This window comes from Zalophus californianus, chromosome 8 (assembly GCF_009762305.2).
Source record: "Zalophus californianus isolate mZalCal1 chromosome 8, mZalCal1.pri.v2, whole genome shotgun sequence".
NCBI classification, from domain to species: domain Eukaryota; kingdom Metazoa; phylum Chordata; class Mammalia; order Carnivora; family Otariidae; genus Zalophus; species Zalophus californianus.
Window position 1 is genome coordinate 78,623,567 of NC_045602.1, and position 26,841 is coordinate 78,650,407.

At 49.4% G+C, this 26,841-nt stretch overlaps 1 protein-coding gene across 1 annotated transcript in view; it reads left to right on the plus strand.

Moving 5' to 3' along the window:
- Window positions 1-8,122: 8,122 nt before the first annotated feature.
- Window positions 8,123-26,841, plus strand: part of LOC113938464 (translation initiation factor IF-2-like) — a 30,889-nt gene continuing 12,170 nt past the window's right edge. Inside the window, exon 1 of the mRNA XM_027623860.2 lies at window positions 8,123-8,191. Coding sequence (XP_027479661.1) covers window positions 8,123-8,191 — 69 coding nt within the window. The remainder of the gene's footprint in view (window positions 8,192-26,841) is intronic.

Here is a 26,841-nt window from a genome sequence, read left to right on the forward strand (position 1 = left end):
CACAGGCCCGCTTGGCTCAGCGCTGGTGTGAGAAGGGGGGATCAGTCCACGGTGAGAGGCAGACACAACAGGCAGAGAGATGTGGGGAAAGGAGCTCTGGGAAGGTTCCCAGCAGCCTCAACTCCAGATGCCACTTCAGCTCCCAGGCTCTCCCGCAGGGACACCTGGAGTCCGTGTCATGTGGATTAACAGTTACTGTTTCCCTGACCACACCATAAGCAATTCAGAAGGCAGGCACCGGCTCCTCGAGGTCATTAGATTCCTGCTGGTCCACTGGTTCCGGGATTTTACAGAGGACTCTGTCCATCATTGTAAAATTTTTCCTCAGCACCTTCTAGCTCGGCACTGGGCTAGGCACCCGGGACACGAGAGTGACAACACAGGGAGGACCCAAAGATGTGGGAGCAATTATGATACAGCGTGGCAGATGCCTGGACAGAAGAACAGGCAACTCTGAGGCCAGGAAGGAGGGGTGCTCAGCACGGAAGAAAGTGGGACCTAGGCTGAGGATGGGTAAATGAACAGAAAATTTGTTGGACAAATACTAAGTGAACAAAACCTGTTCGAGCCACTAGAAGAAGTGTGAGCACTGGACTGGAGGAGGGTAAAGACACTGAGCTAGAGAAATAAGCAGGGGAAAGCTAGATGACTCTAGAATATTAAGCCATGTTAAGGGATTTGGGCTCTATTTTGACAAGATTTTCAGCAGGAGAATGATATCTGAGTCTCAGAAAGATCCCCTTGGCTGAAGGGTTGAGTCAGGAGCATGTGGGGACAAGGGTGGTAGCATGGGATGGAGAGGAACGGGCCGATCTGAGGGCTATTTGGAAGACAGAATATACAAGACATGGTGTGTAAAGTAGGGCTGGTCAAGAATAATAAGGATCAACTCTGGGTTTCAAAATCAGGCACGTGAGTGGATGGTGGATCCCTCCCTGAGACAGGGGCCTCAGCAGTGCTGGCCAGAGGGAAATGAAGATGCATGGAGATCTGCACACATGCATGTTTTGAGAAGAGAGCAATTAGAATGATTCTCATTAGCATGAGAAGAGAGAAATTAACAGCCGAAAAGGAGTAACTGTTCTAAATCTATCAATTTCATATGAACACATTCCTGTAAACATTCATAGGAACACTTACAAAAGGACACCCTGGGAGTAGCCAAAAAATTCACTCAAACCTGCACCCCACATCCATCTGGAGGGGGGGCAAGTCTGGAGCAGAGGTGCCAATGCCACAATCTTTCACACAGCAGAGAAAACCAGATCGCAACCATAGGTGCATCCCGACAACCGTCTGCCGAATGACACCCAGGACCTGGACCTGAGCCCGGGGTTGGAGGCTTTTCTAAACCTCTCAGCACAGAGGTAGTTACTTCTGGGAGAGGCCTGGGGGCCCGAACCTGTTGTCAGTGACCATACAATTCAGGCACTGCTTGCTCTTCAGCTAGTATTTGTAAATGATCATAGAGTCCATCCGACTTGTCTGTGGCGTACAGTTCCGAGAGTACTGATACATGTATAGATTCACGTAGCCACCACCACACCAGGACACAAAACAGTTCCATCACCCCCCAGAAAGCTCCCCCAGGTTGCTCCTTTACACTCACACGCTCTCCCTCCCCCGATCCCTGGCAACCACTAATCTGTTCTCCATCACTGCAGTCCTGCCTTTTCGAGAATGTCACAAAAATGGAATCATACAGTGTGTACGTAACCAGTGTGTAACTGGTTTCTTTCACTAAGCATGATGCTTTTGAGATTCGTCCAAGCCAATGCAGAAATCAATAGCGGTTCCTTTTACCCTTCTGGAATTAAACGCAAAAGCACTGCAAATGTATATTTGTTTTGCTCCTTTTATCACCTACATTGTCTCCTTCACGGCTGCCAAAGAAATCGTCTCTCTGCCACAGGTGCCCTGATAGCTGCAAACCAGATCCCTACTAACGAGTACACGGAAAATCAGCAACTTCAGCTGCAACAGATTAGTAAAACACTAAAGCCCGGAAGGCTCTAGCTGGTATAACTTTTTTGATCATTTTTAACTCCTAAATTTAGGGATGCTCCATGTAACCCAATGAAAGAAAGAAAAATTAACCTTTATTTTAATTCGTTACAAACCTAACTTGGGAGATACAATTAAGCCTTAGTTCTGGTTTTCCTTACCATTCTTACAAAATAGGAGAAGGAGCACAGAGCATTCATGTATTCAGTGACAGATAGAAGTCTGAGCTACAAGGCAACTCTGGACGGCATGCTCACTTGTTTGACAGTTTCTTCCACAGACATTACTGAGTGCCTGTGTATGCACAGCACAGTGCTGGGAACAGAGAGGTGGTGCATCCTTCTGCCCTCAAGGGACAGGGTTCCAGATAGTCCCGAAACCCTAGAGCCCACTGTGAGGTTTCCTGCAGCCAGTGGACTTTCCTCACTGCAGCTTGCTTAGTTCAATTTAAATCACAGTGCTAGGACGCCTAGGTGGCTCAGTCGGTTAAGCGTCTGCCTTCGGCTCAGGTCATGATCCCAGGGTCCTGGGATCAAGTCCCGCATCCAGCTCCCCGCTCAGTGGGGATCCTGCTTCTCCCTCTGCCCATCTGCTGCTCTCCCTGCTTGTGTGCACGCGCTGTCTCACTCTCTGACAAATAAATAAAATCTCTAAAAATAAATAAATCAATCACAGTGCTCCTCAAGCTTTCACTATCAATGCTTTCACTATCAATGACGTGGGTCACAGAGCCCCAAAGCTTGCTGAGCAATGGAGGAAGCTAATATGGCACTTAGAGTTTGTCATATATAATCCCCAAATGGTGAATTCACACATAGCAATGAAGAACTGATTGTATTAGGGTTTAACTACTCTAAAGAGCAAGATACAAAGATTATGGGATCAGCTGAAGGAAAATTCTCTACTGTCAATTGTCTGGAATGTAGAGTTTTATTGCTAGCTGTTGGGGGTTTACTGTGTTTTTTCACACAAAAAAGAAGAAAAAACAGTCAACAATCAATATTCATTAAAAGAGCCATGTGTAAGTCAACTTGGTAGGCAATATGAGGGTCTTGAAGAGATTTGAGGATTGAGTCCTTACTTCCCAAAGACTATGGGGGAAAGAAGATGTGCCCACAAGAAAAGCATCAAAGCACGGCATCCCATGATGAGTGTCAATGGGAGGCTCAGATGATAAATGTCCTGAAGTTTACAAAAGGGAGGGCCAGAATCAGCTCTTCCAGGATCTCGGTCAGGTGGGACATAGCTGGAGTCCTCTTACTGAGCCACCCTGAGCATGCTCTGGGCCCAGGGCACATGCACGTGGCTCAAACGGGCTTGCTGAGAGCCCTGACCTCCTGGGGCCAGGCCTTGTCTGCCCAGACAGACACAGCACCTGCTCGTGGCTACCACACTGTCCAAAGCTCATCAGGGTCCTCCAGACCCCAAACACCCTCCTGCTGCCTCTTCCACCCCAGCAGCACAGCATGGAGCCTCCACGGATGTGCGGAAGGGAGGCCCTGTATCCCATCACAGCGAACCGTAATGGCCAAAGGCTACAGAAATGCCCCTGCTATGCTCAAACAGCATGAGGGCAGACTGTTTTCCTACATAGGACAGCAGAAGTCTACTCACACACCTTTCTTTTTCTTCTTAAGTAGAAGAATGCACTAATTTCTGCCAGAAAGGGTGTTTTTTTCCCAAAAGGAGGAAGACAGAGGCTGAAATCCAGAGAGGAGTCACAATCCAGGCCTGTGTGGTGACTGGACAAACCCAGGGCCAGCCCATGGCCACCGGTCCCCCCACAGCCAGGACACCACAAACACACCCTCTGCCTCATGGAACGTCAGAGGGGCCGGGAGTACAGAAGGGGTCACCCGCGCTCCGGGCAGAGTGGTGGCAGAGGACGTTAAACGCACGTGCTGCCGCGGGAGCCAGGCCCTTCAGCCCAGGCTCCAATCCTAGCAAAACTCCACGCAGCCACTCTTCCTCCCACAGCCCGTCTGCCCACTGCCAAGGAACGGCCTTGGGCCCGGCACGGCACCGGCCGCTTGGCAACGCCAAGGGGTACGACAAGCTCTCTTAACCTCAGGACGTTAACCCTTTGTCTCAAAGTGAAAACTATTTAGTACACGCTCAAGGATGACAAAAATTACAAAACATGAGTCCACGTACAACCTTGTAGTTCTGTGGAGAGGACAGACATAAAAAGTGAAATGAGTCTCCGGGAGAAAGAAACAATGTCCTGAAGGCAGCACGTGCGCAAGTGCCAAATGGATGGGCACGTGGCTGAGATGGCTCTAGGTCTGGAACACCGGGGATGGCGTTCTGACGGGGACTGCAGCCACACTCCGAAGGACAGGTAAGTGTAGGTCCAGGTGAAGAAACAGCGTGGGGATGGCAGTGCAGCCCCAGGGGAAGCAACTGAGAGCCAAGGGTAAGATGCGGTGGGCAGACAGACTGGCCCCATCAGAGGGGAGAAAAAAGTGTGGCTCGGGAGGACATGAAAGAAAAAAGGCTGGAAAACCGGTATGGGCCCAATGATGGAATGCCTGAGGCTGGGACCCCCACTGTGTGTTTGGGAAATCTTGGCCCAGCAGGAAGGCAAGGGCTGGGCTGGTGGCTCAGCGTGTGGACTGCGGCGTGCCCTGCTCTCCCGTGCCGCCAGAGCCAGGCCACAAAACCCACGCAGCAACAGCTCTTCCAGGGGTTGTGGGGGGCCAGGGCCAAAAAAGAGCAGAGGTGGGACTCAGGGCCTGTCAACTGTGCCCCTGTGGGGAGGGGCAGAGGAGGGCAGGCCTCCCGGGAGAACCACGCACACTTGGCCCATCCTGACTGGCCCCCCAAAAATGACACAAGGGCCCCAACCCAACCAAGAAGAATCCGCACCTCCCCCCAAAGCCTTGCTGGGCATTGCTTATCAGCCACAGGAAACAATCAGAGATGGTTTCAGTTCCCCTCTGGTGGTGGCTGCCAGGACGGAGCCCTGTCTCAGAAGGAGCCTGGCATCCAGCTCCACCTTCTGTGACCAGAGCAGTGGCTGGGTGAAGGAAGAAGAAGAACCACAGGAAGAAGACCCACACCCCTCTCCTCACTTAGGGAAGGAAGTGGTTCAACAAAGAAAGGGGTTGGGGGGTGGGGGGCGCTGGGGTTAGGGCTTTAAAAACACAGGGTTTTGCAGGCCCTGAGTTTCAATCTTGGCTCTGCCACTTAGAGCAAGGTGGCCTCTCTTTGCTTTCTCATCTGTGAAATGGGACCATGCCTCCTGGCAGGGTTGCTGAGAATTCAATGACGATGCGTTGGCGTAAGGCCTGGTCATAGAAAGAGCTCAATAAACGGTAACCATTTCAACCATCAGGAGGCCTTGGAGCCTCTGCCGCAGCAGGAAAGTTGCCAGCATCACACAAGTGGTTTTCTGGCTTTGGTTCCCACGTGGCAGAGAAAGCAGTCTCCCCGCCAAGGGTCTGCCCGTCTCTGGTACAACGGGCATCGACAAAAGCATCGTCCCAGGGCTCCCTTTCTTCAGAGCTCAGGGCCCTGGGGGATGGAGTGGACATCCCAGGTGGCCTGGGGGTCCTGACACAGCAGCGGCGCCTCAATCAGGGGGCCGCAGGCTGATGTCACATCCACTGAGCATCTGATTCCAGATGCTTCCCTGTATATGATGCAACCATACATAAAGTCATCACATCAGACCACAGAGCCCACACAGCACAAGGAATCCTTCCGTCTTCTCTTAAAGTCCTGAATCACAAGAGTGACAGAGTCTAGAGATTCTGATCCAGACTTAGGGGCTAGATCTTCACTAGAGTCCAGGATGGGCAAAACTGGTGAACCTCGTCCGGGTGTGCATCATCAGCAAGTGTAATCCAGTGGCAGCAAGTGGGAACGACAGTTGGCTGAGAACACGCTGTGCCTGGCAGCACAAGGCAGAATCAAATACAGCCTCTCCTCGCAAGGAACCCAAGAACGAGTTGAAGTAGTAAGACACGAACAGTAGAGGAACAAATCCCAGCAAAACGTTTCATGACTGGACAGCAACAGAGAATGTTACGAAGGTCTGCAAACGGAATGATGGAGTTGGCTATGGGGAGGCTCACCAATCCTAAAACGTGACTTGGAAATACATGCAAATGAGATTTAGATGTCAGCCCCCCCCAGCCCCCAGAACCACTGAAAGGAGTCAGGACAGATGTAGTCACAGACATGGGAGCAGGCTCGCCTCTCTCAGAGTGTCACCAGACCCATGGTGAGGGCGTCCCTGGAAGCCTTCACACACGCTCTGGCCTGCAAGACCCAGGGTCAGGCCCAGGGAGGAGGCAAAGGAGGCCCCCTGTCTCACAGCCAGAAAAAAAAAAACAACAAACCTTCCTTCCCTAAGACCGTGAACAGCTCTCGCTGGAGAACTCCGTGCACAGCTTATCTCCTGAATAGCAAGTGTGCTCCGCGAGCGTGTGGGGGCCAGGAAGGTGTCTAATAAGAACAGCAGGAGCAGATGTGCTGGTCTTTGGAGCAGACGTCTCCGCCATCCTAAACCTGCACACCAGGCTGTCAGCTTTCAAAGCAGTTCTGAATGCACTTGGTGGGGGAAGAGATCCCTGGTTACTGACAGGGCCTGATCACCCCTCAAGTTGGAGGGAAAGTTCGGGAGGACCTAGGGTCCCACACTAGATAGGGGTCTCCCCGCTGGGCAGAAGCACCAACTCTAAAGGACTCAGCACGGCCTGCCTCCCTAAACTCTGCAACCCTGAGTCACCGCCTGACCTATGGATTCAGTGTTCCTGGGTCAACTGTCACCTCTTCATTCAGAGGACACATCCTGGTCTACAGGTCATCTCTCTAGGACAAGCCAAGAAGCCCCAAGTTTACCAGACCTATTAAGGAAAATGTACTAACTGTCCCAGTGTCCACAACCAGCTTTACCACTGTCTCCTCTGGGGAGCTCGCATCCTGAGATGACAAAACCCCTCCCCTCTGGGCACACTGGCACACTCACCTGCCTCATGCACATCGGGGAAGGGGGACTGTACTTACAGACCAGGCGTTCACTCCCATCTGCTGTGCGGCGGGCTCAGCCTCCCTCCCTTTGGAAACCTACTCTCCAGGACAGCACAGAGGCAGGCAAGAGCTCCCTGAGGCTTCCTGCAAGCCAGCAGAGCCAGCACCCTGAATCCAAACAGCCTGAAGCAGGAGCAGCTCACGCCCACCCGTGTCCCTGAACTATGCACATCAACACAAGGACAAGCATGCCAGCGAGCGCCTGGCAACAACCAGGCAGAGGGACGGGCTTTCCTCAACCCACCACGCACACGCCTCTGAGACACATTACTTTCCAGAATTCCCTGATTTGAAAACACACTTTATTTTCCCCCTACTGACCAAAAATCTCACCTAAGAAAAAAATCATGGAGTCCTTTTAGGATTTCTCAGTGAAGGATAAGTGAGGACGTCACGCTTCACTGTGTCATATAATCCCGTCTGTGGGAAGCAGCCACGGCTCAGTGGGCACCGGGAGGCAGGAGGAGTTTTAAACTACTACAAACACTTAAGTCAAGGAATAGATTTCTTTTTCTTCCTAAAACAACAATTTAGCAATGATATAGCAATGATAAAAGCACATTTGTGCTTTGATTATACCCAAACTCTGTGAGCTAATCATTCTTAACATGCCTCACTTGACAATTGTTCAGCAAGTTTATCCTAGAAGTAATTTGTATTTCTTATGTATCACGTTATGAGTGAGAAACTATTCTTTCCAGCATTATACACACACACACACACACACACACACACACACACACACACACACACACAGAGGTGTGCAGGTGCCCCAGTCGTTAAGCGTCTGCCTTCGGCTCAGGTCATGGTCCCAGGGTCCTGGGATCGAGCCCTGCATTGGGCTCCCTGCTCGGCAGGAAGCCTGCTTCTTCCTCTCCCTCTCCCCCTCCTTGTGCGCACACTCTCTGTCTCTGTCAAATAAATAAAATCTTAAAAAAAAAAAAAAGAAAGAAAGAAAAGAAACGCTGCTGCAGTTAGAAGTGCTGCTTTTGTGGCCCTCAGTCGGGGTGGCACTCTCTGGCCCGGCCTCGCCCCCAGAGTGACATCTGCAAAGGACAGCGCATGTATAAGAGCCCCAGCCATGCTCATCAGGGCTGTCAGCGATACTCCGAGCTCCCGTCAGCTCTGTGCAGACCAGAGCCTCAAACCGGTGAGGACTAGGTAAAATGATCCCAACAGAGTTATAAAAAGTGAGAGGCTACTGAGAAAAACCGACACCAAATATTTAAGTAGGCATCAAGGTACCCACATTTTAATCCCTTTCCTTACTTTGGGTGCACACTCTCTCATCCTTTCCTCCAGAACAATCTTTGTGAAGCCTCCCCGTGCACAGTGGTTATCATGGTTTTATAGTCATGATATGATACTCTTTGTCCCCATCACTCTTGGTGATCTGTCCGATGTATGGGGCATCTCGGGTGGAGCCCTCCTAGGGAGCACTTGCCTTGGAGTTCTAAGACCTGGTCCTTGTCCCAAATGTGCTACCTAATATGGAAATACTCCTGGGAAATCCATATGATTGCTCCCTGCCTATTTCTTCATCTGAGACAGAGAAGGCATTTTTCTTGTCTATACTGAGGATCCAATGAGATAACATGCACACAAATGCTCAATCCCCTTTCATTTGGCAATGGACCCATGAGTGTTTATTGACACAAATGTCAATCAGAGAAGAAAAAGGCCACTTTTATTTCTCCCCATGGGTTCCCACAGAGCTCAAGGGAGTATATATTACAAAAGCCAGGCCCTAACGGAACTGCTCACACCCACAGACCCTCCCAGAGCCTCCCGGGGCTCTCCTCCTTAGAGGTGAAGACAGTCCACATTCCGGAGCTCTTAGGACTTGGATCTAGGGGGCCCTCACTCAACCCCAGGGCTAGCAGGGCCCTTCCTGTGCCTCTTTACACAATAAAAACATCTGCTGAGCTGACCCAGCCTCCATTCCCACAGATCCCGTCTTCAAAACAGACCTCAAAAATCGGCAACATTCTCCTCCTCCCACCTGCTGCCTCACCTTCAGCACAGGTACACAAAACAGAGATACCAGAACATTTAACCTCAGGAAGATCGGACCTGGGGGCTGCCCTACCCACAGGTGACCATGCCAGAACTTGGTTCCAGGGACTGTTTCCCAGCACAGGATGCCACAGAGAGGAACATGGGATGGAAATCCAGGACTCCTGGCTTTAGCAGCTCTGTACAGCCCTGAGCAGGTAACCGAATCTCTCTGACTCACCATCCAACCCACTGCATCACTGGGCACTGTGTGGATCCAGTGTGGCAATGTCTAGGAAAACACTTTGCAAATGATGGAGTGCCATGCAAACAACAGGTGCCCTGCAGATGTGCCCTGTCCCGATTCAGGACTTGACATCACAATTTTTAACTGAAAACTTGCTTTCACACTAAAATACAGAGATTTTTCAAAAAAGAAAAAGGCAGATTCAAGGGCCTACCACACCAAGGACTTTCCTGTTAGGGTTTACCCCCCAGGCCCCATCCTTACCAGCACAACATTTTGTTCTCAATCACCCATGAAACAAATATTTATTGACTACTGTTAAGGTCCAGGCACTGTGCTGGGCACTATAGATTGGGCAACAAACAACCACAAAAGACAAAATTTTTGTCCTAATGTTCCAAGGGGATGAAACAAGGAACAAACATATCCAATATGCCAGGTGGTGATGAGGGAAAGACTCACCTTTAAGTGTTTTAAAAAACAAAGCGAGGTTGGGAGGTGCTATTTTATCTTACTTTAAGATTTTATTTATTTCAGAGAGAGAAAGAGCACAAGCAGGGGGAGCTGAAGAAGGAGAGGGAGAAAGATGCAAGCTCCCTACCGCACAGGGAGCCCGACTTGGGGCTTGATCTCAGGACCCTAAGATCATGACCTGAGCAAAAGGCAGATGCTTAACCAACTGAGCCACCCAGGTGCCCCAGGAGGTGCTATTTTAAATAAGGTGATCAGGAAGGCCTTCTCTGAGAAGGGGACAGTTGAGCAGAGACTTGACTGGAGTAAGGCAGTGAGCCATGGGCCGTATGTGGGGGACCGGTGTGCAGGCACAGGGGAGAGCCAAGTCCCTCTGGACACAGCAGAGGGAGCCAGAGGGGCAACAGGGACAGATCAGAGACACGGTGGGTGCCCGGGGAGAGGAGCCTACCCGGCAAACAAGCCCTGTAGCTCACGGGCAAGACGTTGGATTTCATTCTGAGTGAAGGAAGATGCCATCAGTAGCTTCCAAGTGGAGTGCTGGTACCACTGTGACACAAAGCAATTTCATTTTCCAATTACTCTTGCTAGTGTACAGGAACACAATCAATTTTTGCATGTTGCCCGTATATCCTATGACTTTGCTAAACTCACTTATTTTTTTTTATTAAGTTCAATTAGCCAACATGGGTGGAACTGGAAGGTATTATGCTAAGTGAAATAAATCAAGCTAAATTCACTAAGGTTATTTAGAATTCTGCCTTCTGCAAACAAAGATAATTTTTCTTCCTTTCCAACCCTTAAGGCTTTCATTTCTTTCTGTTGCCTGATTACACGGACTGGGACTTCCAGTCCTGTGCTGTACAGAGTGGCGCACACAGACTTCCTTGCCTTACTCCCAATCGAAGGGGGAGAGCATTCAATGTTTCACAGTTTAGAATGATTTCAGCTGTGGGTTTTTGAAAACTGTCCTCTAACACATGGTGGAATTTCCCTTTTATTCTGAGTTTGCCGAGAATTTCTGATCATAAATAGGCTGTGAGTTTTGTCACGTGCTTTTCTCTGCATCTATTGCACAGATCATATAATTTTCCTTTTTTATTCAATTAATGTGGTGTATTACAGTCATTGAATTTTTGTATGTTAAACCAACCTTGCATTCCTGGAGAACCCCACTTGGTCATGAGGTATCATTATTGCTGTATTCAATATGCTAGTGTTTTGTTATTTTGGGGAGAAATATTGGTCGTAACTTCTTTTTCATTTTTTAATCCATGGTTAGGCTGGCCTCATGAAATTACCTGGAAAATGTTTTTCTCTAATTATTTGGAAAATGTTTCCTCGCTAATATTGGCAATTTGGTTTCCTCTCCTTTTTCCTTCATTAAGTCTTCTTGGGGGGTTATCAATTTTATTAATCTTTTTAAGAGCCAACTTTTGTTTTTATTGATTATTCCCTATCCCATGTCTGTGTTTTTTCATTTACCGTACTCTCATCCTTTGTCACACATCTTACTATTACATATATTATAAACTCCTAAATAAATTGCTACTATTCTGCTTTAAACCATCAATTGTCTTTTATAGAACTTTTAAAATGAGAAAATGAGTTCTTTTATATTTACAACACATTTCCCTTTTCTGGCACTTTTTGTTCCTACATATGGATCCATATTCTATCTAGTGGCATTTCCCTTCAGGCTGAAGACTTTCCTTTAATGGTCCTTATTCTGCGAGTCTGTAGAGAACAGCTTCTCTCAACTTCTGTCAATCTGAAAATGTTGTCGTTTCACATTTATTTTTGAAGGATATTTTTTTCCAGAATGCTAAGGACCATGTCCTATTGTCTTCTGCACAAGCTCCTTCCCAGTTCAGAGCTGACTGGCCGCGGCCCACTAGACTGGCCATCTCATCTGGACGACCAGCCACGAGGGCGGAGGAACCCAAACGTATGGCCTGGAGAGCTCTGACATCACCCTCGACTATCAGGTCTCTTCTAGATAATTCCAAATCCTCAGCTGTGGAGCAGGAATGGGTCATGTGCTCTCTCTCTTACAGGTGCAAGACCACGTCAATCCTCCAATAAAAGTTATCTTCCTAGTAAATGCCTGGCTATGGCCCTGCAAATAGGGGTACAGGTAGGGGAGAGGCCAGTAGTCCTTCCTGACCACCCGGCTAGAGGATTCCACTGCTTCTCCCGTCCAAAGCCTGTGCATGGTTTGTCAACCACACAGTTTAAATGTGAACAGAAAGATTTTATCAGCCCAAATAAAAACTCAAACTCAAACTCGCCCTATCACTGTGGATGTCTATCAGGCAGGTAAATAGCTGAAAGAGCCGTCCCCTCCCTTCCCTGGTACAAGCTGCCACTTGCCCTGGACAACAGACCAAGGCTCGGGTTTCCAAGGTGGCTTACGGAGCCAGGGACCATCCCCCCCTGTGGCACTGCATCCAACAGAGAAGGAACAGAATTCTGAAGCCTTCGCAATCTACAAAAGGCCAAGGTCTGTCCTTGAGAAGTTGAGCACGCCTCACCATTTCCACTAAATGCCCCTTTATACAGAAATTCATTTACACCTCGTCTATTTTCTCTCAGCAGGATCTGAGTCCCTATTCTCTTTTGTACAACTAGCCAGAACAGTCTTAAAGGTTCAGAGGTCAACACAGTAAAAGCCCACAACCCGAAACTTGTCTTCCCTGACCCTATGTTTAAAGGCTTATGTAGAGGCTGTATAAATGTGTCCTGATTTTCAGCCTCACACAGTGAATCAGCATTTGCAAAACCCCAGTCCCTCACAGAGGCCTGGGAGGACCCTCCAATGAAGATTAAGGAGAGACTGGAAGAGAACTGTCAGGCAGTTTCTGTGGAAGGCTTCTGAGCACACCATGAAATTCATATTTTCCAGAGCCCTAGACAGCAGTAGCAAATTCTTAAATTTCCCTGATGATATTTGCATTAGATTCCCTGTGCTTCTCAAGGGATACTTATTTGTTCATAAAATTATTTTCTTTATTTGGTTCAATTTTCTTCTGATTCACATGTAACAGGTGTGCCATGTAATTGCTGCAACTTATAAGAAGACATGGACAGGTCTGGGAAAGTCCCTAAGATATGTCTGCGAAAAACAGTCCTGATTATTGGATAAAGGAAGCCGGAGGCCGTTCAGAATGTTTCCATGTAATCTAGACCCAAGCAACTGTCATCAAACTCAAGTTCATGAAAACTGCAAATGCAAACGAAACGAGCTGTCAGGCTGCGCGAAAGGAGAAAACACTGGCCATGCAAAATGGCATTTCCTCCCTCCCACACATTCCTGCTGTGGACCTGCTCAGGTCCAGTGAAATCTGATGCCCAGGCTGAGGCTCACCGGCCTCCCAGGGGAGCAGGGCCCTGGCAAGGAACCCTCCATCCGGTCGCACACCCCAAGCCACCTGACTAGCTGCTCCTTTTCCCTCGTTCCCTTTCGGCCGAAGGAATCCTTCTCCTGTGCCACCTGTGATCTCAAGGAGCCTGTCCCCAGTCCGAAGCCCACCAGTGGGCCTGGCAAAGGGCCAGCAAAAGGGCTGAGGGGAAACCACAACAAAAGGAATAGGGTAGCAGGGCCCTGGCAGCTTTCGTAACAGGGTGATTTCATCCTGAAGGGGAGACTGCTGAGTGTTGTACACACCTCAACCCTCCAGCTTCGTAAAACACCGAGCAGTAGTCCTCATCGCGTCCTTTCTCCCCGACACCCCACTTGGGGGAATTCTATTCCCTGCCCCCCTGCCTGGCACGGCCTCCCACCTGGGCTCCATCCCCTCCTCTGACTGCTCCTACCTGCAGGCGGCAGATTTCAGGGACCTCTCACCAAAGGGGCCGGGGGCCAGACCCAAGCTCAGGCAGGAAACCCCACATGCCTTTTGAGAAAAGCAGTCAGCACATCTCTGAAAATTACTCTGAGAAGTTCCTTATTTCCCAAACTGTTGCTCTGAGGACCCCCTCAGAACTGGAATCAGCTCTGGCTCACGATGAAAACCGTTCCCCTCCAACAAGGAGCCTCAAAGCTGCGTGTGTCCTACATCCACCCTGTGCTAGGGTGTGGGCTTCAGAGCCCACCAGGCCTGGGTCTGTTTACGTGGGTGAGCCCGGCAAGGGCATGTTTCCTTTTCTGCAAAGTGGGGCTAGTAACTGCACCTAACTCACGGGGGTTAACGGGGGGATTCAATAGGGTGATACAGATCAACTGATTAGCTCAAGTTTGTACACAACTACCTCTTAGTGAAAGGGACAGTTCAGGACTCAGGTTCCAACGAGCTTGGCACAGAAAATCAGAACAATCTAAGAAACCTTCTATTTTTCAAGAAAGGTTGAGAAGTTGTCCTCAAACCCAGGTGGCTGTCAAGAAGTGGAGTACCCAGTGAAGCTTCCAGGCCTGAGGCATCTCAATGTTGAGAGTAGCTGTTACGCAAGTATCATACCAATGTTGCTGGCCAAGAACATAAACCCTGACTGGGATTTTCTTTTTTAATTCTTCCCCAAAGAATTCTTTCCAACACTCAGCCTACTGCAAATTACTTGACTCTTCTTGGCTTCAGTGTTCATACTTGGAAAATAGAGAAGTTGTCCAATCTCTGGATCTACTCTTGCTCCAAGATTCCCCAGTTTGAGGCTCACCAATGGAGTCATGACACCCAGGGTTCTGGGTGCGGCCTGGTGGGACAGCCTGGTGGGAGAGCGCCAGGCAGCAGGCCAACGGCAGGCCCCTGGGCAAGGTGATGAAGTGAGAGGCCAGAGAGCCCCTATGCCTGTCATTCTGCCCCCAACGCAGGCACATCCTTTCTACTGTCTGGGCCTCACCTACCTTGTCCTTCAAAGAGGCACATTACTTCTGGCCCTGCCCACCTCACAGTTGACGTGGGACCCAAACAAGACTATTGGGTACACGGTATGCCCTGAAAAAACCAGTTGGTTCTAACAACAGGAAAGTTTCTTCAGACTTGTGGGACCCTTTGCACAAATGTCCCCAGGGACTGGCCCCAGGTACCAGCAGAGGGAGCCCACAGGGACGTCGTGAGGGTCCTGGACCTCTGGGTGGAGAGCACTAGATCAGGCACTAAAGGGACAAAGCTGACGGAAGCGTGGTCCCTGCTCTCAGACTGTCACAGAGGGGGATTTCTCCCTTCCTTTGCTAGGTCTAGGTGTGGCCCAACACACCCCTTCTGAGATCCTATATCCAGCCCTGACGAGGATGGCCGGATCACCACTTGCCAGGACAAGAAGGAAAGGCACCTACAGGACAGGGAGTGCAGATCCTCTGCAGGAAGGGCATGGTGGCAGGCTCAGCCCGCTGTGGCCTCCTGAGCACAAATGCAGGTGATCGAGGGTAGGCCCAGGCTCTAAGGCAGAAATCACCTGCTGAGCTTCAAAGCTGGGCCACCCTGAAAACCTTCGGATGCGTTGTTTTCTTCCCCAAGTTGTTCTACTCACACGACTAAACCCATGGCAACCCCAAGCACACCAATCACTCAGCTTGCGTGCGTTTCACATGGCAACGGGGAAACCACGGCAGTAACATCAGGTACCCAGAGTGCATGCCGGAATCTTTGAAACTGTTTTCTCTAGAACGCTGACACACACACGACTAAACATTTCACCGTCCCACCTAGCTGACTCATTTGGGGGCAACACAAGTGCCAGGCCCCTCCCCGCCCGAGCAGCAGGTAGCCGCCCGCGACAACACGGCATCCTGGGCAGAACACCAGTGCCCTCCCAGCACCTACATCTGTCTCAGCTGTGCTAGGGCCACACCAGCTGTGGTTGCACAGGCCCGCAGCTCGGACCCCCCTGCTCGTCTATACTGGCGTGCATGCCAGGCACAGAGCAGGCTTCCCCCCAACGCCCTGGTGCCAGGGCTGCCTCCTGAGAGCCCACCCCCACACAGCTCAGGCAGCTGACCCCCGTGCTGCCTCTGGGCCCCCCGCCCGGCACAGCCACCTCCTCCCTGCTGCAACCCTGCTGCAGCACAGCTGAGCTAATTCTGGGCTCCCTGCCACCCGCACAAGCCCACGCTGCACATGTTCTGACTCATTTCTGAGGCTCCCAGAAGCAGGGGCCAGGAGAAAGGCTGCAAGGTACCACCAGGCACCCCGTCAGTCCAGGGCCAGGGTCTTCAAGGCCTGGCAGTGGAACCCAGAGGCGGATTTGGGACCTCTAACCACCTCAACCACGTCACACCGGTAGGAGTCAAGGCCAAATTTTAAACTCCATGAATATCTTCAGATTCATATACTCATAGCCATAGATTCATAGTTCACATAGCATGGAGTTAAAATCTGGAGTTAAAAATTAAACCTGTGCTACTCTTACCTCCAGAACCCATGTTGGCACATAGAAAATTCTCACCCCGTTAAAGCGCTCAAACATAAAAAGCATGAGATCAGAAAAGGAGAGTATTTACATCTAGCAGCTCAATTCTACCCAATTCAAAAACCATTTACTGAACACCTATTCTGTGTTATTCTTCCATGTTTCCAGAACCTAAGGCACAGTGTCCACCCTCAAGGAATCTCAGTTTGTGGGGGAAGCAGACAGTCGTTTCTATACGTAATGGAGGTACATATAGAGTGACAGAAGGGAAGTGACAGGGGACAGTCACTTCTGCCCAGGAAGTAAGGGAGGAGAAAGAGTGACCTGTAGCCAGGCCGCTGGGCGGACCGAGTGGGCAACTGGTGGGCAGCAAGGACACAGGTCTGACGTCTGGAGGACAGGGAGTTTAATAAAGGTTGCAAGTTTCAGGCAGTGAGGGGAGGGGCAGGTATCAGAAGTGGTTACACGGCCAGACACCAAGCCAGCAAAAGGCAGGTCTGGGCATCCAAGTGTCAGGGAAAATGGGGACTTCAGGAGCAGAAAGACCCTCCCAATGCATGCAGCAGGGCAAGTAATTCACATGCTCTGAGACTCACAATGATCAGAATAAACAATCAGAACAAAACCTACCTTGCAGGGCTGTTCTGAGGATTAAATAAGCTATGGAGAAGCCCCTGGCAAAGCCTCTGGCCCGTGGCCAGCGATCCTGCAGGGACCCAGTAAGACATGATGGGGAGAGTACACAGTTTAGAGCCAGATAGGCTGGCAGTCAAACCCCAGCTCCACCATTAAGAACTGGTACAACCTGGGGAAGATTATGTCATACCTCCAAGCCCCAGCCTCATCAACAAGAATGGGAATAATATGTGCCCTGTTACCAGGCTTAGAAATTATCTCTGTATTGCAGGATTTATTATCATGCTGTTGTTTCCCCATGACCCACCGGCCAGTGTGGGGCGGGCAGGCTGGCACACATGCCCCACTCATTGTCAGGAGCCAGGACTCAAAGTCAAGCCCAGGCCAGAGGGAGCACGCATGAGCTAAAAAGCCGGGGTAACTGTGTTCCTGGAATTCCTCTACAGAACCTTCCACTTCAGAAGTTGGTCACCTCCTCCTGCCTCCTCCAGCACCACATGGCAACCCAGCCAGCTCAAAGCAGCATGGAAACTGACTCAAGGTGGCCTCTGAACCTCCACCCTAGGCGGGAAGCGCCACGGAGCCGGGTGCCCAGGGGGAAGGTCCCACTCTCCACGCAGGGCACGGCCCCGCTGCTATAAACATGCAGAAAAGGCACACTCAGGCAGCTTCAGACACAAGGGAGGGCCCCCTGAGAAACCTCGCAGGCTCCTGCCCACCCTGATGCTCCGGGCGGCCCCCACCCCGCTGGGCTTGCATGCTCACGCACGGGCTCCCTGAAGGTCCTGCCCCACAGAGCTCCTGCGTGTGCAGGTGGGCAGGCGGCACCCCCACTTGGTGCAGGCTACAGTGACACACATATCCATGGGAGCCCGCCGGAGCTTCCCTGAAAAACTGCCTCTACGCTGTTCCAGGCTTGGGTTACAGAGGCTGGCTCCTGTCACCACCGCCCACAGTGGCTCTAAGATTACACGAGCTGGACATTGTCCAGGCAAACCTACTGTTTGTTTTCATCCTCTTTGAAGAAGACTTAAAAAAAAAAAAAAAATAGAGTCCGGCTGGGGAGAGAGGAGCCCTGCTCCCGTCCCCTTCTCCACCTTCTGGGGAGCAGGGCCTAGCTTACAAAGGTGACTGTTCACTGGCAGGGGACCTGGGCCCTCACCACCAATGGGCCCCTATTGTCTCCAAACAGGAGGGCCCCAAGCAGGGGTGGCCCTGGGGGCAGGGACCCATCAGCCAGCACCCCTCCAGGGAGAGCCAGCCACCCGTTCTCCTGCTTCTGTTTTTGACAGTCTCATCCCTGGAATCTAAGACCCCTGAGAAAGAAGGAAGGGAAGGGTGACATGACTCTCAGCCACCCCCCATGCTGTTCCCAGAGCAGGGCCCCAGCCCCTTGAGACAATGTCTGGCAGTCAGCAGGTGCTCAGTGGGCAAAGGAGTGCAGTCCAGAGCAGGAGACCCAGGCACCTGGGCATCAGCTCCCTGGTCAGTCATGGGTCTCTTCCAGGATGGGTGGTTTTGGTGAAGGAGTTGGCATGGGGCCCTCAGGGTAGAGATATAATGGAGGGAGGGAGGGCAGAAGGATGGGAGTGTCCATTTCCTGGCCTGGCCCAGGGACTCAGTCTAACCCTTACTCAGAATGATAAAGAAAGAAAAGGACATCACATGACAGACCTTAGGAGATTTGGGGCCCAGGGACAAGGAGGTATACCAAGTGTGGGAGAGGGGCTGCCCCTTTCTGCAAGGGTAGCTAAGTCCTTCCTTTTGGCCTAGGAGTATCTAAAGAAGACCAGAGCAGAATGTCACAGTGGACTGGCTTCTGAGCACACACTAGAGGCAACTTCTGGGACCCCCCAGTGACGAAGGCAACAAAAATGGGGGCAAGAACATGTCAACGCCTGTCCCTATGCCCACAGGGACCAGCAATGCCTGAGAATATGACTCTCCTGAGACCTCGGGAGTCTGGAGTCCTGCAGGAGCTGTGTAGGTCTGTGCTAAACCAGGAGATGGGGAGACCTCGTGAAAATCACCTGAGAGCAGGGGGAGGATGGCCTCAGTTTTGTCCAAGGGAAGGGCAGGAGCTGCAGGGAGATGGGGCGGGGGAAGCACTGGGCAGGTGAAGAGGGGGCTTCTGGGGCAGGGGGAGAGCGGTGTCAGCTGAGGGGGGCCGGGCAGGCAGGCCGGTTATCCATGGGCAGCACAGCCAGGGTCCATGTGATAGGTGAAAGTTACACACTCAGTGCCAATTTGTGCCAAGAGGTCAAGCTCCTTCAACAAAGCTTTCTCTGACTCAAGGACTGAGGTGAAACACAAAGGCAGGTCTTCCAAATGTCTGCTAACCAGCACTTCGTCTCCTTAGAACCAAAACCAAACTCCGACCATATACAGCACAAGGGTTCAAAGGCTTGGCCAAGCCTTTGTTTGGCAAATGCTAGCATGTGGTCCCTCTGGGCTTACCAGATTACTGCCCTTAAAGTCACTGTGTCAGGCTTGGGAAACTGCCCCAAACTTCTAGAGAGGGATGGACAGTAGGAACCCCAACTCCCATGACACTGTCCAATCTCAGTGTACACTTAGAAAAATGTGGATTTTCCTAATTATGAAAGTAATTCACAGGGCTGTAAAAAACCCGCAGTATCCACACAATGGAACACTACTTGGCAATAAAAAGGACAAAATCACTAATACCCACAACTACATGGATGAACTACAAAATAATAAGAGGCTCAAAGAAGCCAGACAAAGAGAGTACATATTGCAAGATTCCACTGACATAAAATTCTAGGGAAGGTATACTGAATAACAGTGACAGAGAATGGATCGGTAGTCGCCTTGTAAGGATGGAGGGAGGGGATTACGAAGGGCATGATGGATATGTTCATTAACCTGAGGTGGGTGTCGGTTTCATGGATGTGTACATGTGTCAAAACTTAATCAGATGTGTACTTAAACATGTGCAGATTATGCGTCAGTTATATCTCAATAAAGCTGTTTTTAAAAAAGTCATCCATAGCGATTAGAAGAAAAAATACAGAAAAATATCAAATCTCCCATAATGCTATCAGAGCTGACCAGAAACAACATCGTGATAATGTTTTCCTTCCGGTATTTTCTCTATACACAAACATAAATAATATACAAATTTGTTTTTATGTAGAAGGCAATCTCTTTTTTAGAAAGTTTTATGTTCTGAATTATATTTTTTAATTTTAAAATGGTGCTTCCCAAATGTTTTTTGTTTGGTTTTAGATGCCAGTCTCTCAGGCACTCTAAGAGGAGGTGGGGACCAGCAGCTCCAGGGAGGGGAGAGCAGTGAGGAGAGCGGTGGAGCCCCCACAGCCAGCCTGTCCAGAGAGGCCGGGCAGACACGGGACACGCAGCACGGCATGGGTTGCTGACCCTCAGTGACAGACTGCCTGAGCCTCTGGGAGTGTCTGCACCCCTTCCTTGGGGTCAGTCCACCCAAACCCCCTTGTGCTGTAGATTGAGCCGAAATGACAGTGCCATGTACCCACTACCTGTTCCATCAAAATCTGTCCAAGGGAATCTAAAAAAATGTGTTGACCGGCCTATTCACCCAACACCTCTGCCATCCTCACTCTAGCTCCCGGCTCCTTCCCTCTGGTCCTGCTCTCCCTTCATCTCCCTTCCAGCTCTGGCTGCCATCCGCCTTCTTGCCTTCTTCATTTAGCCTTAGACCATGACGTTCCCTTCACTAAGCATCCTGACAAACGCTCTCAAGGGCTCGACCGCGCTCCGGCATGAGAATGACTCATTCCCTGTTACTGGATGTTTAAGTTGCTTCCAGATTTTCATCTTTATAAATAACATTGTGAGGAACATCCTTGTTTAGCAACTTTTTGACTGCAGATCTCATTGTTTCCTTGAGAAAAATTCCTAAAAGCAGAATCACCAGGATAAAGGGATGAATTCTTTTAAGGGTTTTGGGACATTCTGCCAAAGCTGCTTGACAGAGAGCTTGTACCTTCCCCTCCTAAAGGCACAGGGGAGTCCTTGCCACACATGTCCACTTGTGCTGAGCACCACCATTCACACAAACAAACCAAAACAATTCACACCGAAAACTTGCTAATTTGATAGCAAAAATTAGTATCTAATTTTAATATGCACCTATTTGATTACCATAAGACTGACCTTTCTCACATTTACTGCCACTGCGGTACCTGGGTGGCTCAGTTGGTTGAGCGTCCGACTCTTGATTTCAGCTCAGGTCATGTTCTCAAGGTCCTGAGATGGAGCCCTGCTCAGCAGGGAGTCGGCTTCTCTCCTTCTTCCTTTGCCCCTCCCCCTCACTCCTTTGTGCGCGCGCGCGCTCTCTCTCTCTCTCTCTCTCTCTCTCTCTCTTTCTCAAATAGGCACCTGGGTGGCTCGGTCATTAAGAGTCTGCCTTCAGGTCAGGTCAGGGTCCGAGGGTCCTGGGATCGAGCCCCACATCGGGCTCCCTGCTCCACAGGAAGCCTGCTTCTCCCTCTCCCACTCCCCCTGCTTCTGTTCCCTCTCTCGCTGTGTCTCTCTCTGTCAAATAAATAAATAAAAATCTTTTAAAAATAAATAAATAAATAAACCCAATCAATTCATATCCTTCACCCACTTTCCTACTGGCAAGTTCATTCATAATACTTCTTCATTATCAATTATTAGATTTTTTTTCCATAAGAGAGTATGTGTCATACACATTGCAGGAGTTTTTTCTTAGTTTGTCAACTGACTTTTGATTTTGTTTTTGGGTTTCTTCTCTTGGCATACTGAAGTTTTTATTCCCCCGATGAACAAACAAAACAATTGTGGCATTGTGGCTTCTGCCTCTGGCGTCATGGATAGAAAGATGTTTCTCAGCTGATAATTTCTCAAATACTTAAAGTGAATTTAATAATTTCATTTATAAATTTAATATATTTTGAGGTTTGATGAGTGAGGGACCTGATAGTTTCCCATGTGGTTAAGTATCAACTAAATCTGTTAACTTCTATTTTCCAGACTTTCTAGACTGTTCCATGGATATGTTTTCTATTACTATCTCTATATCAAAATGTTTAAATTATGACAAGTTTATACTGCTTTAACATCTGGTGGGTTACCCACCCAGATTCCGGCTGGGAGATGCTGTTAAAGCCATCATTTGGGAACAACTTAAAAATGTAAACTATTCCCCCCTCCCTTCCAGAAGCACACCAAACATTTTTATTTATACCATTGCCCTTTTGTGTCCCCAGCGGCACCTTATCATGTTCTGCATACAGGTTCTACACGTTTCCTACTAAGTGCCCTTCCTAAGTATTCCATCTTTGATTCTGTCATGAGTGGGACAGCTTCCGCATTATGTCTCCTGACCTGCTGATAGGCATAGAGGCTGAACTGCGCACACTTCCGCATGGGGGCACCGTCTCTGCAAACTCCCCCAAGCCCTTACTGAGGGGTCACCCCTGACTCCCAGGGCCGTGACCACTGAAGGGGGCCAGCACTGCCTGCAGGGAGCCCGCCTTCCTTCCCAGTTCAGCCGCAGCCTACTTCTATAACTCCTCTGCCTGCCTCATCCCTCCGTGCCATCCACATCCTGTCCCATCAGATCCTATCAGACACGCTCGTCCCACACATGCCACACCCCTCCTCCCCCTGTGATTCCCTGACTGCACAAGTTGGATTCACTCCTCCAGATCCATTGGTGCTGCCTCCGTAATCGGAACCCATTATCCCTGCGAGGTGTGCATCTTCTGGAGGAACCCCTATTTCAGTCTCCTTTATAAGGGTTATTCACAAGTCTGTGTTCTATCAGGTGATGCCACGAAGGCCCGACCCACATCTAAGCTCTCCTGACTCAAATCACAGTGCCGTGCACATGGCTGCAACAAACGTGTGTTGACAAACTAGATGAGGGAAACTGGAAACGTGGGTGTGCAGAAGCTGCTGTCCCTGCTCATTCCTTAAGCCAAAAGGAAGGAGTACTCCAGGAAGACAGGGAGGCCCATGGGGCTGAGGACAAAGGAGCGCCTGTGCCTTCTCAGAGTGGATGGGACGCAGGCCAGCCCAGCCTTGCACTCTTGGACTCTCCCCAGACAAGGTCTTGGGCTCCTCCCTCCCTCAAGAAGGTGGGAGGCTCCGTCTTGGAAATCAAATCTGCCAAACCATGGCCCAGACATGCTCCAGTGAAGGCCAAAGGCCTCAACCCCAGCCACACAGAAGATTCACCTGTAAAGCCTGTTAAACACAACCAGGGTCCCACCCAGACCTCCTGAGTCAGCCTGGTAGGTGGGGCTGGGGCAGCCACAAGTGGTGCTGGTACCAGGCCAAGGCACGGCCCAGGGGAGCGCACCTCCACCTCCTTGGCCTGCCCTGAACAAGGCAAAGTAGACAAGCCAAGGAGAAGGAAATCAACATTTGACAATGCCCAGAGGCGAGGCACCAGGCTAGGAAGGCACTTGACATGAATTAGCTCATTCCCTCAGCAAAACTGTATGAGTTATTGTCCCAACTTATAGATGAGGAAACACATTCAAAGGTGTATGTCTCACCCCCAGGCGACCAGGTTGGGACTAGAACCAAAAAAAAAAACAAACAAACAAACAAAAAAAACAAACCCCACATTTGAGAAATCCAACTGTGTCAGGTTTAGCTAATACTCTGAAGGTCCTAAAATTCCCTAGCATCTATCTCTCGGTGACACCTAAGCCTGAGGTACCCAAGCACTTGGATGCAAAACCAAGGGCTGTTTGCTTTTGATGAACAGGTTGTGGCCAAGGTGGAAATGGTCTTTTCAGGGTCGCTGCTTTTCCTCCAGCCCCCCAGTCTGCACCCGTGCATTGCTGAGCCAGGCCACTGAGTGGGCCCTTCCTAGCCTGGGTCACCCCCACCTTAGGCAGTTCCCCAGGTCAGGAGGTCCCTCTGTCACACTTGCTGTCCAGGCCAGTTACTCTGCCACCCAGGGCCGCATTAAGACTTTTTTGGGCTCTTGGCACCTTTGCCTATATAGATCCTCTCCTCTATTAAAGAAACATTAAAAAGTATATGTTATAATTGCATCAACATAAAGATGATTATGTATTAAAACATCTTGCCGAACCTAAAGTTCATGTTTCCTGTCTGATTTTAAAGGAAATTAAAACCTTTTTGTGGGCCCCTAAAACTAGTATGGACCCTCAGCATCATGCCTCCCACATCTACTGGGCCAGTCAGCCCCATCCTACCATGAGCCCAGTGGAGTTCCCTGGAAATGCCCCATGGAAGACCCAGCTCAAGCCTGCCCAGTGTCTCCACAACCCAGACCCCACACACTGCCCCAGTGGAATCCACTGCCCTCACCTGTCACATTCACTGCACTTATACGGATCCATCTGGAGCTACTGTATGGGCTGTGAGCTCCACAGGGGCCTTGATAAGTGTGTACTGAAGGAACACTGAATAGAATAAACACGTGAACTTTAACCAGATGAACTGAGTTTCTTGTGGCTGTGTATTTCGTATTCAAACTAGCTCAACACCCAGCTAACTCTCACAGGTGAAGAGGAGGCCAGGGCACCCTTCAAGACTGGGTTACTAGGGGAAAGATCTGGCCACGAGAGTCCCAGAGCCTTCTGCTGGAGTCCAGGTGAAAGAGAGGGGTCTGGGGTGCCTCATGGTCCCTTAGCGGCTAAGACAATCTGTATATTTCTAATACTAAAGCTATACTGGGCTGTGGCGCCTCAAACCCTTTGGAAGTAGTGCAGTGGCCAATGCTTGGGATTGTTTTTAATGCCTTTGAGCTAAGAAAAAAGTAAATCCGGAATTAGAAAAAACTAAGCAATAATTAATCATTGGAAATTTGGTGTTATTTAGCCTGCTACATCTTTTAAATTTGTCTTCATGTTTGGTTACCTCGTTTAGATCATATTCTCTTTTTATATTTATTTTTTCAATTAAAGTATTTTTATCCTAAAAAGAAGGCATTTGGGAAGAGAAAACTACACTTGGTCTCATGGCTGGGGTGAAGCCTCATCCACTGCAGAAGCATCCTGATCCCAGGCACCCCCTGGTGGAACATACTGAAATTGCAAGCAAAGTACCCACCAGGAAAAAGCAAACTGCAAAAGGGCACATCCACTTTTTTTTTTTTTTAAGGCTACAGATACGCAATTTCCACCATATATCCTTAGTTCTTTACATGTGAATCCCTGATCTACAAGCATTATCTGGAAAGGGCATTAATATTATGTCCCATACATATACAAGTCATTTTTTTTCAATATGTGTAGACATGATTAATAAAATACAAAAAGTTATCTAGATGAGCTTCAAAATTCATAGTGTATTTTTGTTTACATATATTTCCCTCATTGATGGCTCATGAAAACATAGTTACTGTCATCTGAAAGTTTTCCCAAATTGTTCAATGTTACAAAGGGACCCTCATTCTCGGAAACCAGGCACTCTGGCTTTAGGGGAGAACCTACAGCCTTTATGAAACCAAACACCATGACAGGCCATTCTGGACCTTGCTCACTGATGTGAGTTCAGATGGGAATTCCAGTTTGGTTGGCAGTAAGGGGCTTAAACTGTAACTTTGTACAAAAGACTCTATGTTCACTGGAAGAGCAGAGAACTGGTAGAATCTCAACATGATATCACAACAGAAATGTTTATTTGGGAACAGGGGAGAAACTAGAACAGATGATGTTTGGGAAGTATTTGTTCCTGCAGCTAATCATGCTGGTACATGGTGAACAGTTCACTTAGGATAGCCCCATGGAGCCAGAAAGCCTCAGGTCACAGCCCCCTAGGTCTCCTCAGATGGGGACAAGCATATCACTTTCACCTCCCTGAGCTTTAGTTTCCTCACCTCAAAACAGGAATAATCATTTCTACTTTTAAAGGTTATTCCCAGAAGTAGTGGGATAATATATTCCTTAAGTGCCTAACAGTGCCTGCAATATAGTATGTGCTCAGCCCATGGTGGCTCCAATCCATTCCCCCTCACTGTAGCGCTTCAGGTTTTATTCTCACAGATGGTAATGATGTGAAATGTCAGAGTTCAGAGAGAGAATTCTTGAGACATCTTCAGTGCAAAAACGGTGGTTTTATTAAAGCACAGGAATAGGACCTGTGGACGGACAGAGCTGCACTGGGGTTGTGTATACTTTCAAGTTGGGAGGGGGTTAGGGATAGTGTTAAGTCTCTAAGGAATTTGGAAGCGACCTTGAGGAGCTAGCTGTTGTTAGGAAAAGGTCATTTATTACTGTCCAGTACGCCCTTAGTCATAAAACCCTTCAGTGCGTATCATGGGCCATATGTTTGGAGGATGATTGTCTTGGGGGTGGGGGGGGGGGTCAAGTTAAAGAAATTTTCCAAAGGGATTTTCACATGTTAAAGTAGACTTACAGGATCCTGAAGGTCAGGCTAACGTCAAGCTAAGGTTGCCTTTTGCCTCTAGCAAACTACTAACATCCAGGCAGTTGAGTTCCTGGAGGAGGTCACTCTGCTTGTTTCAAGGACTTGTCAATGGGCTGTAAGTAGTAAGGAAGTTTAATTTTTTTTCTGTATTTCTTTGGCCTTTGTTCTCCACATCAATGGCAGCCATTTAGCTTCTACTCCTTCAGATGAGCAAGGGGCTAAGTATGTGCACACCCTGGGCCAGGCACATTACCGACAGTAGCACTCCAGCCAGTCTACACAACAACCCTCTGAAGTGGGTACTAGTCCCATCCCCATGTTCCAGATGGGGAATGGCAGCACTGAGAGACCACACGGCTGGAGAAAAGGAGAGTCAGCCCTTGGGCCCAGAGCCCCCAGTCACAAGGCCTTATTCTAACTAGAAATGTATTAATAAAAAGGGCTTAATTATAATAAAATGTCATTTCTAACTCACTCTTATCCACTGGTTACAGCATATCTGCCATTTCCACATGAACTATTGCCTTTGCTTCTCCCAACAACCCTGGGAGGCATGTATCTCAACCTCCCAGTGTGCACAGGAGGAAAATGAGCCCAAGGCTGTCCTCAAGGTGACCCAAATAGCCAGGGACCTGCCAGGGTGTGGTCAGCCCAGCCCCCAGCCATGACCTTCCCCTCCCCTCTTCTCCTGCAAAAGCTGCTGTAGGCTGGCCAGGAGAGGCAGG